The sequence below is a fragment of the Schistocerca serialis genome, chromosome 6 (genome assembly GCF_023864345.2).
Source record: "Schistocerca serialis cubense isolate TAMUIC-IGC-003099 chromosome 6, iqSchSeri2.2, whole genome shotgun sequence".
Lineage (NCBI taxonomy): Eukaryota > Metazoa > Arthropoda > Insecta > Orthoptera > Acrididae > Schistocerca > Schistocerca serialis.
This window is the reverse complement of record NC_064643.1, coordinates 439,060,763-439,073,138: the sequence shown is the minus strand read 5'-3', so window position 1 is coordinate 439,073,138 and position 12,376 is coordinate 439,060,763. Positions and strand designations below refer to the sequence as shown.

Here is a 12,376-nt window from a genome sequence, read left to right as displayed (position 1 = left end):
AGGAGCAGTTAAATACGTGGTCGAGTTGATGAAGTATGAGACTAAGTACTTTACTCACGAAGGTGTTTATACGGAAGTAAGACTGGCACATTTTTTTATACACTCCTGGAAATTGAAATAAGAACACCGTGAATTCATTGTCCCAGGAAGGGGAAACTTTATTGACACATTCCTGGGGTCAGATACATCACATGATCACACTGACAGAACCACAGGCACATAGACACAGGCAACAGAGCACGCACAATGTCGGCACTAGTACAGTGTATATCCACCTTTCGCAGCAATGCAGGCTGCTATTCTCCCATGGAGACGATCGTAGAGATGCTGGATGTAGTCCTGTGGAACGGCTTGCCATGCCATTTGCACCTGGCGCCTCAGTTGGATCGGCGTTCGTGCTGGACGTGCAGACCGCGCGAGACGACGCTTCATCCAGTCCCAAACATGCTCGATGGGGGACAGATCCGGAGATCTTGCTGGCCAGGGTAGTTGACTTACACCTTCTAGAGCACGTTGGGTGGCACGGGATACATGCGGACGTGCATTGTCCTGTTGGAACAGCAATTTCCCTTGCCGGTCTAGGAATGGTAGAACGATGGGTTCGATGACGGTTTGGATGTACCGTGCACTATTCAGTGTCCCCTCGACGATCACCAGTGGTGTACGGCCAGTGTAGGAGATCGCTCCCCACACCATGATGCCGGGTGTTGGCCCTGTGTGCCTCGGTCGTATGCAGTCCTGATTGTGGCGCTCACCTGCACGGCGCCAAACACGCATACGACCATCATTGGCACCAAGGCAGAAGCGACTCTCATCGCTGAAGACGACACGTCTCCATTCGTCCCTCCATTCACGCCTGTCGCGACACCACTGGAGGCGGGCTGCACGATGTTGGGGCGTGAGCGGAAGACGGCCTAACGGTGTGCGGGACCGTAGCCCAGCTTCATGGAGACGGTTGCGAATGGTCCTCGCCGATACCCCAGGAGCAACAGTGTCCCTAATTTGCTGGGAAGTGGCGGTGCGGTGCCCTACGGCACTGCGTAGGATCCTACGGTCTTGGCGTGCATCCGTGCGTCGCTGCGGTCCAGTCCCAGGTCGACGGGCACGTGCACCTTCCGCCGACCACTGGCGACAACATCGATGTACTGTGGAGACCTCACGCCCCACGTGTTGAGCAATTCGGCGGTACGTCCACCCGGCCTCCCGCATGCCCACTATACGCCCTCGCTCAAAGTCCGTCAACTGCACATACGGTTCACGTCCACGCTGTCGCGGCATGCTACCAGTGTTAAAGACTGCGATGGAGCTCCGTATGCCACGGCAAACTGGCTGACACTGACGGCGGCGGTGCACAAATACTGCGCAGCTAGCGCCATTCGACGGCCAACACCGCGGTTCCTGGTGTGTCCGCTGTGCCGTGCGTGTGATCATTGCTTGTACAGCCCTCTCGCAGTGTCCGGAGCAAGTATGGTGGGTCTGACACACCGGTGTCAATGTGTTCTTTTTTCCATTTCCAGGAGTGTATAATTAACATGCTACAATACTCATCATTATTTTGTATTTGTGACCTACGGATTCTTAATTTCGGACTCATCCAGTTACTTCCAAATTGCGCTAACAAGTAAGAACAAAATTTTCTCTAACAAGTAAGAACAAAATGCTTAATGTTGTAAGGGTCGATTGCAGTGAACTTCTCAGTGCCTTGTTCCTAAATATGGTACACGCAAATTGCTAAAATATACAGTGGCCGACCAGATGTAAAAAGAAATTTTATAATTCACATCGTATTATTTAACGATTATTTGAGCTGCAACTGCACGAAAGTGGCAGTTACCCTAGAGTCGTTCGGCGTAACGTGAACGTTTTCGTTGACTAGGCTACGTACTAAATATCCATAGGAAATTAGCTGTTATATATTTATTCCAGTGAAAGCCAGATTCTCTTTCTATTTGACAGAGACAAATTGGAGATAAGCGATCTGCGTTTATTGAAAGTTGTAGATTCACAAAAAAATCCTTAGTCAAATGTGCAAGTCAGGCGAATGGAGACTATAAAAAACTTTGTATGCAATTCACCTTAAACAAAATGATGACGATGTCTCCCGCCAGTTCGTGATGTACACTAAAAAAAAAGAACCTGGAAATGGCTAATTCCTTAATTTAGCTTAAAATAGTTATATAAAAAAACTTGCTTTCTTGAATAATAAATTTTTTTTCGGGTCCACAATTTTCAAAGACAGATTTCTTGCGGCTGCACTTTAATTTTATTTTGATATTCACCTTGTATATAAGTTCTATACGAATATACATTCCATTGCAGGTGTATTTTTATTTTATTTTGATTTTTTTTTACATACTAAGTGTTTAAAAAGTATCACATATTCCTACAGGAGGTAGCATTAGTCAAAACTAAAAGAAAAGTTCCGATAACAATGTGACCATATACCGTCACGTCTTCCGATATGGGCCTATCTGTTCTCTCATTCCCATCTTTCTATTACGTAGACACTATAGGCAGTGCTGCATACGGTTATCACAAATGCTGACACGTCCTTCAGTACTTCTTCTCGGTGACTCGATTCGGACTGTGTCAGATGCATTGGTCACACGTTCCTGTAACGTCTACACACTGCCGACGGGTTGGGCTTACACTAATGGCTTTGAATGTCCACATAACCAGAAATCCAATGGAGTCAAGTGTGGTGAATGGGGAGGCCAGGCTACCGGACCTTCTCGGCCAATCCATCGCCCACTACGCTTTTCGGTGAGGTATTATCGCACGATCCGTAGTAAACAGAGTTGTGCCCCATAGTGCATAAACCAAAGTAGATGTCTTTCTGGAAGGGTAACGTTCTCCAACATCGTTGGTAATTCATCGTGCAGAAATAGATGATACACAGCGCCTGTGAATCTGTTTGATAAAATGTATGGCTCTGTAAGTCTGTCACGACTATTCTTGCCCATACAGCAGTACTGAAGCATTCCCAATGCTTCACCTCTATTATTGCTCTAGGATTTGCGTCTGGCCATACGAGCGCTTTGTGGTACTTTCGTATGACTTTTCTTGTGATTCCTATCTTATTTCCAGATAAACTGCAAGCTGTGAACTGCGGATCATCAACAGCCTGTAGAAGATAGCCATTAGCAGAACTGTAATCGAACATGGTGGTCTGAGCTTTCCTGAAAATAATAACGATTCAGCTGTGCCCAAAGAACTGCAAAAATAAGACGTCCTACACCACCCGATACTACACAATGCTCTCCGCAAGTATATCTCAACAGCTATTAGTTTCCTGACATATAATTATAAGAACTTTTCTTCTGATGATGATTAATACTGCCTCATGGAGGAATAAGTGGCACTTTTTAAGTGCCCTTTATGTATGATAAAACTCAAACTAAAATACAAAAATTGGCCAGGTACGAGTAAGACATGCTCACTGAGGGTTCCGTACAAACTCAATTATGTGTATAGACAGTTCATCCATTCCGGAAATCTAGGATCTCGACCATTTCTGCTCGTTATCGCCATTGATAGTGATAAAATATCGATCCCAGTGAGTCCAAGATTTTCGAGAATGTTTAAATTTCCAGATAAACTGCAAGCTGTGAACTGCGGATCATCAACAGCCTGTAGAAGATAGCCATTAGCAGAACTGTAATCGAACATGGTGGTCTGAGCTTTCCTGAAAATAATAACGATTCAGCTGTGCCCAAAGAACTGCAAAAATAAGACGCCCACTACGCCAATTAAGAGTAATTATTTATTTGCAATTGATTGAACTTATTCTTTTCTCTATTTTGTTTTCTTTTGAAGCCAGACTGATTGACTGTTTTGTTTCATGAATACAGTACACATGAGAAAATATTTTTTTCGTGTGATGTAATTAAGGATTTTTATTTCTTTTAGTTTGATTGTGAAACTTTGCTTCTTGCCAAATGTCATGATTGTAGGCTAACGGGAAGTAGCCTACAGGTCTTGATGAGTGATTTTGCGAGTATCAAAATATGTGACATAAATGAACGTATCTTTTGAGTGCATTGACTTAGAACCTTTAATTTTTTACACCGCCAAGGGACACTAGACCTTAGTGTGTGGTTTAAATTTCACCTCGAAACATGAAACTGTTCGTGAGAAAAAGGGGCCCTTAACAGACGAACAGACAGAAAGTCAGATAACAAATGACAAAACATTTTTTCCTGTGATATAATTACATATTTACAGTTTTCTGTTTTTTCGCTTTGGTTGTACTGTAAAACATTGTTTCTTGCCAAATTTCACAAGTTTAGGCCAAAGGGAAGTATGCTACAGGTTTTGATGAGTGTCTGCAAGTATTAAAACATGTGACATAAATGGTCGGATCTTTTGACTGTATTGACTTAGAAGCTTGTTTTTACTCCGCCAAGGGGCCATAGGCCTTGGTATTTGACAGAAATGTAAACTATATACTTCTAACCGTTCCTGAGGAAAGGGCTTTTTAACAATCGTACGGACAGATGGAGAACAAAGTGATCCTCTAAGGGTTCCGTTCTTACCGATTGACTTACGGAACTGTAAGAAATACATATATGATATCACAATAAAACAAAAACAAAAAATAAACAAAAAAAATGCAGCCACAAGGAAACTGGCATTCCACTGGATTAACGTCAATGCTTTTGTGTTTCTTTGTTTAATTGTGTGACTGAGCGATGGAGAAATAATTTTTACAGGTTACTATAGTGAAGAAAAAATACATCTGTCTATGGAAATGAGTTATTGTTGTTTACACGCCACAGTCATTTGTTAGATGCACATTTAAACAGTAAAAATATTTAATGTTTTACTTCCATAGACTTGGAGAGATACATTTCCTAAGGCACAAGAGTAAAAGTAGTTTCTGCGTCAATGACTTATTTAACAGTTCATTAAACTCCTGACTGAAGGAGAAACCGTCGATTGTCTATGTGAACGCCGTACTGCCAAATGGCATATTCCTGTGTAATTATTCACTCTATTAACTTCTATTAACTAGCTTTGTCTGTACTTTCTAACACCACAAGATCAAACTGCTAGAATTTAGGGAAAAGAATTAATCGAAATCCGCCGAGTCTCATTTAAACCACAGTTTATGAAGTTCATGTTTATTATCATTGAACTTACAATAAAACTGAGAGAAATTTCGAAGAAATGCAACATTTTCAATTTATTTAGTTTAATATGCATCCTACAAGTGACTGTCCAAGTACTGGAATCCTGAATTACACGGATCTAGCATGGGAGGTAAGAGTAGAATCTTGTGATTTCTCATTTATTTTAACAATTAAATTAGCGTTACAAGGTTGTTGTTCGTATTTTATCTTCGATCAAAGAGAAGATACCAACATATTGTTTTTCTTTAGACATAAAAAATGCAGTTTCATGCCCAGTTACTTTAGTTCTTGGTGTCAATGGTTAGACTTCTAGTACTAAATTAAGAGTAATTATTTATTTGCAATTGATTGAACTTATTCTTTTCTCTATTTTGTTTTCTTTTGAAGCCAGACTGATTGACTGTTTTGTTTCATGAATACAGTACACATGAGAAGCACGTGTCACGATTGTTTACTGATTATCCCGGTACGTGTGTCGCGAATTACTCGATAACAGACTCATCACGTTTATCGGATGATAAGGTAACAGTTTACAGAAGACAGGAGAAACAGACGTAGAGTCAGCGTTATTTCCGTCCTCCGCAACTGGCACGGCAGCGCCGCTACGTGGGAAACCAAACACCAAAGGTCGTAGGGGTCGTGGCGAGTTCAGTCTAACACAGCGATCGAAAAATTTGCAGGTGCTAGAATGCGAATGCTCTGAGATTCCTGCATACCTGCTATTACTTCAATATATCTCTGATTGGTTCCCCCAACTGGCTGACAGTTATTGTTTTTCTATGTGGAACAAATGTTTAGTGTTTGGATATTTTGTTAATTTTATTTTTGAGCGAAATAAAAAGAAACACTAGCGATAATACTGGCCACAATTCGGAAATGGTTAGGTAGTTAATTAGCGTCCAAAGAAATGCAGCTTATAAAGTAACGTAGTTTTCATTTTATAAACATAAAGGTAGGCAGTCTCACATATGGACATAATTGCGACCTTGGAACCATTTTAAATTTCACTGGTCCTGAATTTTCGCACAATTTAATCACATTCTTCACCACGCTGGAAAGATGTGCTGTGACAATTCGATTTCAATCGAGTATTATTTGTGTTCTTCACAGCAAAATTTTTATGTACTAAGCATTTAACTTCAGGCAGCAAACAGGCTATAAAATTAAGCGAAAAAAGCGTTTATTTAGTAATAGAAGGTTGAATAAATTATTCAGAGTTGGTATTTCCTTTGTAATACGCTCCAAAAAAACTTTATTTTCACACGAAGTAAGCGTAAAGTTATTTTACAGATACTATGAAATAAGCTACTAGCCGAATCGTAAGTTTAAAGCAAAAGTTTTGTGGAACATAAGGCTAAAAAGAGTCAATGTAATTATTATCATAGTTTCCGAAGTAGGACAATTAAGACAAGTGAAATTATTTATTTTTTGTGTAATGTCAGGCACTAGACTGAGTTACGTGAAGCTTTGTACAAGAACCAGCAACTTTCGTTGTGATAATGCCTTATTTTCGTAGGAAGGATGTAACATTGAACGACAGTTTCCTATAACGTACAGAAACGTTTGTTTTGGACCATATTAACTTTATTTTCCTGCGCCAAGAATTTCAACACATATCTAATTAGAGATGTATGTTCGGGTACATCTGGCACCGACTGTACATGTACGTGTGAAATAATTGTTGCTGTCTGCAGCTAAACCGGTGTATGGCGATATTTATCAACAACTTTTTTTATCAAATTCAACTTGAAAATGTTCTCAGAATAGAATTTAGTGACACTGACCACATGCAATAATAAGCTGTATGATGGGTTTTGCACTTTGGGGCCAAAATAAGACATAATTGTTGATATTTTCAGACGTCTTAATCTCATCAGCGTGTAGCTGATGGCACATGTAAATATAATTTAGAAGAATTATTTATGTAATAATATCAACGGCATGAACTGAAGATGGTCATAAAAGATCGAAACAGGTCATACAGCTAGCTATTATATGTTATCAGGTCTGCTGAGACAGTTATTATAAAATTTGAAAGACTTGGTTTGTGGGTGTTTTGTGTACTAATTACCAACAACTTGCAGGAAAATTAATCTAAGAATGAGTTCTACAGATCGGTGTAGTAGTTATAGGGCATCTACTGTCAAGGTGGCAATGCAGGAAAACTGTCGAACAGATCCACAGTGAGCATTACACAGGCGGGTAGTAGTCGCGACACAGAGCGGATGTAGGGTTAAGCTCGACCGGTGATGGTGATCGCAAAGTATTAGTGTTTAGGGAGAGTAGGCGTGTTGTCTGTTGCGTACCAGTTACCAGTGCGGTGCGATGTCGACACCAGCCGAGCTGTGGCGGTCGCGTGGCGGCCGGTACTCACCATGGCTGCGGGCTGCTGGGGCTACCCTGCGCTCTGCTGGTGGCTGTGCGACGGCGACTGCTCACTGCGGCTCTTGGCGGAATGATGTGCCGTGCTGCGTTCTGCGGTGCGGCAGGTCCGCAATCTCTGCTCCGCTCCGGGCCCGGCTTAAATAAAAACAGCGCCTGCTATATTTGCAGCGGTGTCGGCCGCAGCCTTGGCCGGCGTCAGCTGCCTCCGTTGTGCTCTGCTTTCGGACCCGGGGACGGCGTTCTTTGACGGTCTGTGACCGCTCGTGTCCCTCACGCCTATGACTGTTTAGTTGTACTGCAACTTACCTGTTACCACGTCACGCGAAGTTGCTACGACGTCATCTCCACTCGCGAGGTCTGCTGCTGCAACCTCAATAACAACTATTATTCTTGCACTCAGGCCTGAACTGACAACGTCGAAATTCACCGTCTAACTAACAAGTAAACAAATTAAAGACACATACAGGATAATTCTTACACTGGCAACCAGGCATTTCATAACGCTATTTATTAGGTACAAATAGGGCAGTTAACGTCTGTCAGGTTCCTCCTGTACCGAAATTATTTATCTTCTAAATTTTACACTTACGAGAACTCGGCAGATTGCAGGTGTAATTCGCTGCCTTCAGCAGCGCTGCAGAATACGACAGCAGCGAGTAAGTAGCTGGTTTCCACAAAGGACGATTGAACCACATAGCGTGGTAGTGAATCATGGCAGTGAGGAAAAGTAAGCGAGCAATGAGAGTGAATCTTTTTTGGTGGTCAATACGTAAGGGAACGACAAGTGTTCCGGCGCGAAACTCGAAATTTTCTTTGCTAAATATTTGTTACTGGAGTCCACTTTTGTCATAGCAAACAATAGCAGGAGCCTACGCGTCATCAGGGCTTTAACACCATAGCGTCGCTATGCAGTAATTCAGTTAATTCAGTAGACAAGTGAATATTGTTAAATTACTGAAGATGTACGAAGAGCTACGAAGTTTTACGATGTGAGCAAGATATTTCGGCCTCGAGCCAATCTAGCTAGTCGACGACGATGTACTCGAAGCCTGTTCTCATGTGGTAGTCGGTTTTCCCATGCTATCGAAATTTATCAACTTTTTGAGATGACTCGTTTCAGACTACTGCGTTATTGCTGTCTTATTATTTCAAGTTAATTAACTATCCGCATGTCCACTTACAATCAAAGGTAGCCTGCTTGCAACTTCTAAAGAATCCACTGCGCTACAAGAACTCGTTCGAGGGACGTCTACGAGAGACTTGCAGAAAACTTGTAGGAGGTCATCCTACGCGTCGATTCATTAAGATTATCTTCGAAATCGTTGGCTGAACCACCGTAGTCTCGGATGGGAAGCCATGACAAATTACATTGCATGTTACCTACACCACTTTCTAGAAAATCGCTGCTAAACTGAGACTCCTACGTGGGTATAGTACAGCGCGGAGATTTCACGCAGTTTCAAAGCGACAGTTTCTTTAGGTGACTTCTTACATTGAAAATTACATTATTCCGTACACGTGATGTTCGCTGATTAGGGCAAATGCTTCTGGGTGATGGCGCCCTACAACAAAAAATGATGGAAGTAAAAGGACTATTTTATTATAAATCGGCCTATGAATGGAACTATTTCTGTGTTCATAGTCCAGGAAATTGTTAAATATTGCCTCGTCAGCAGTTCAATAAAAATATGCTGCAGATACGACGTAAGTAACACAAACCTAATTCGCTTCTTATTTTAGGAAGTTGTTTATTCTACTATAATTCTTTAATAGGTCCGTTGACAATGAAACAGTCATTTTCTTACGTTGTTTTTCGATGCAGGACACCAGCATCCAAAGTAACCTTTGCCACAATCAGAGTAATGTAATTTTAAATATGAATAATCATCTGAAGATGAATCTCTCGGTTCCAAACCGATAACGGCGCTATTGGCTACTTATAATTAACATTATAAAAGTGACTAGTTGCTGTTTTTTACTTTATTGTAAAAATTAACATTTGTTTTTCACACAGTCGTCGTCTCGACATATCAGTTCTCGACAAAAAAGCATTAAATTTAAATCTCTTATACTAAAGTAAAAAATGCAACTTTTTGCCTTACAACAATGCTGAACTCTTGCTTCCGTTTCTAACAAACTCGCTACGGACTGGGTGTTAAACTACTCGCACTTGACCCCCAGGAAACATCACGTTAACACTGGATAACGTAGCATCTAGTTTTTATAACGACTTTAATCCGGCAAGAAAGAGAGTCCACAAGTTCTTTCAATTATGCAATACTCTGCTGAAGTCACTCCTAGATGATTAAATACCGTAGTCCTAACGAACTGCAGAGGTGCTCACTGCTATGTTTCACCCGCTGTTCCGAGTAGTCCCAGAATTTTCTATCACGAGTAGTCGGACCAGTCGAGGTACGATAGGGTACTTGAGTGTTCGTAAGAAAGGAAGCAAAACTATTGCTTACGTGAAGTCGAAAAACGAGGTTATTACAGACGGAGAACAAGCTCGGATTAGGGAAGGAAATCAGCCGTGCCCTTGCAAAGGATCCACCTAGTCATTTGGTTTAAACGATGTAGGGGAATCTCAGGCAACCTAAATGTGAATAGCCGGACGGGGATATGAACCGTCGTACTCCAGAATGCGAGCCCAGTGCGTTAACCATTGCGCCACCTCCTTCGGTGAGTGTTCATCAAACGAGAAACGTACGCGTGTAGCCCAGTGAACACGGAAGCTGTCCTTTTGGAAGAAGAGAGCGTCCACAGCATACTCAAGGTGAAGATGTAGGAGAAAAAGTTACACTTGGTCTAACTGTGCATTGCATGCAGTTCCCTTCGCGGTGCTGGCTAGGGAACTGAATGAGGTGGACTTCCAATCACACAGAGCAGCAGCTACTGTCGGGTCTGAAACCGACAGTCATTGACAAATGTGACACTCGTTTGCAGACCCAGTCGGTTAGGATCTTCTTGCTAACACTGTTCATAGGCCGTGTTACGTGGGTGGGAGTGGTACACCATTCATTGGAGATACATTGGTCAGTCTGGGTTGATGCGTAAACAAATCGGGCAGTGTCACTCACGGTGTGGTCATGGACACATCCAAGCTTTCCTGTGCCGTTCTGTCGGGACATCAACATCGAGTTATCTTACTGCGCTAATTCCAAACAATCGTGTGGCACATACGTACCACATCGATGTCATGACTTATCTCAGCCTTGTCAAGAAAGGTAACAGGAGTAATCCACTGAACTACAGACCGATATCACCAATGTCGATAGGATTTTGAAACATATACGGCGTGTCAGAACATTGTGAATCACCTCGAAGAAAACGATTTATTGAGAAATAGACAACATTGATTCAGAAAATATAGTTTATGTGAAACGCAAGTAGCTCTTTATTCTCTTGAAATAATGGGCACTATCGACAGGGGAAGCCAAACTGATTCCATATTTTGAGATTTTTCAAAAGGCTATTGACACAGTTCCTCAAAAGCGACTTCTAATTAAACTATGTGCCTATGGAGTATCCTCTCAGTTGCGTGACTCGTGATTTCCTGTCAGAAAGGTCATAGTTCGTAATAACTGACGGAAACTCATCGAGAACAACACAGGTGATATCTGGCGTTCCCCGAGGAAGTGTTATAGACCCTCTCTTATTCCTGACCTACATAAACGATTTAGAAAATTTGGAAATTTATGGTAAGGTCTTATGGGACCAAACTGCTGGGGTCATCGGTTCCTAAGCTTACACACTACTTAATCTAACTTAAACTAACTTACGCTAAGGACGCCACACACACCCACGGGAACAATGCGCCCTTGACCGCTCGGCTACCCCGCCCGGCCAACGATTTAGGAAACAATGTGAGCAGTCCTGTCGGAATGTTTGCAGATGATGCTGTCATCTACCATCTTGTAAAGTCATAAAATGGTCAAAACGACTTGTATAATGATTTAGATAAGATATCTGCATGGTGCAAAAAGTGGCAATTGACTCAAAATCATGAAAAGTGTGAACTCGCCACATGAGCACTAAAAAGAATCTGCTAAATTTCGGTTACGTGATAAATAACACTAATCTAAATGCTGTAAATTCAACTAAATACCTAGGGACTACAATTACGAATGACTTAAATTGGAACCATCATATAGATAATGTTGTGACGAAAACAAACGGAAGACTGTGATTTCGTGGCAGAACACACAGAAAATGCAACTACAAAAGAGACTGCTTACTCTACGCTTGTTCGCCCTCTTCTGGAGTATTGCTGTGCGGTGTGGGATCCGCATCAGGCAGAACTGACGGAGGACATCGAAAAAGTTCATAGAAGGTCAGCTCGTTTCGTATTATCGTGAAGTAGGGGAGAGAGTACCACGGATATGATACACCAATTGGGGTGGCAGTCATTAAAAAGCAAAGGCGTTTTTCGCTGCGGTAGTGACTTCTGATGAAATTTCAATCGCCATGTTTCCCGTCAAAGTGTTAAAATATTCTGTTCGCACCCACCTATGTAGGGAAAAATGATCATCATAGTAAAATAAGAGAAGTCAGAGCTCCCATGGAAAGATTTAAGTGTTCATTTTTCCCGCGAGCTGTTCGAGAGTGGAATGGTAGGGAAAAACACTCCTGGAAATTGAAATAAGAACACCGTGAATTCATAGTCCCAGGAAGGGGAAACTTTATTGACACATTCCTGGGGTCAGATACATCACATGATCACACTGACAGAACCACAGGCACATAGACACAGGCAACAGAGCATGCACAATGTCGGCACTAGTACAGTGTATATCCACCTTTCGCAGTAATGCAGGCTGCTATTCTCCCATGGAGACGATCGTAGAGATGCTGGATGTAGT

At 42.0% G+C, this 12,376-nt stretch overlaps 1 protein-coding gene across 2 annotated transcripts in view; it reads right to left on the bottom strand.

Annotated features, from left to right (window-relative positions):
* The window catches only part of LOC126484008 (adenylate kinase isoenzyme 1), a 109,890-nt gene that overhangs the window by 31,180 nt on the left and 66,334 nt on the right, over positions 1-12,376 (bottom strand). The window contains exon 2 of one of the 2 annotated variants that reach the window (XM_050107328.1): positions 7,507-7,652. The exons of the other annotated variant lie outside the window; for it this stretch is intronic. Within the exon in view, the coding sequence (XP_049963285.1) occupies positions 7,507-7,509 (3 nt within the window). The 5' untranslated portion in view covers positions 7,510-7,652. The remainder of the gene's footprint in view (positions 1-7,506; positions 7,653-12,376) is intronic. 2 annotated transcript variants of the gene reach the window in all.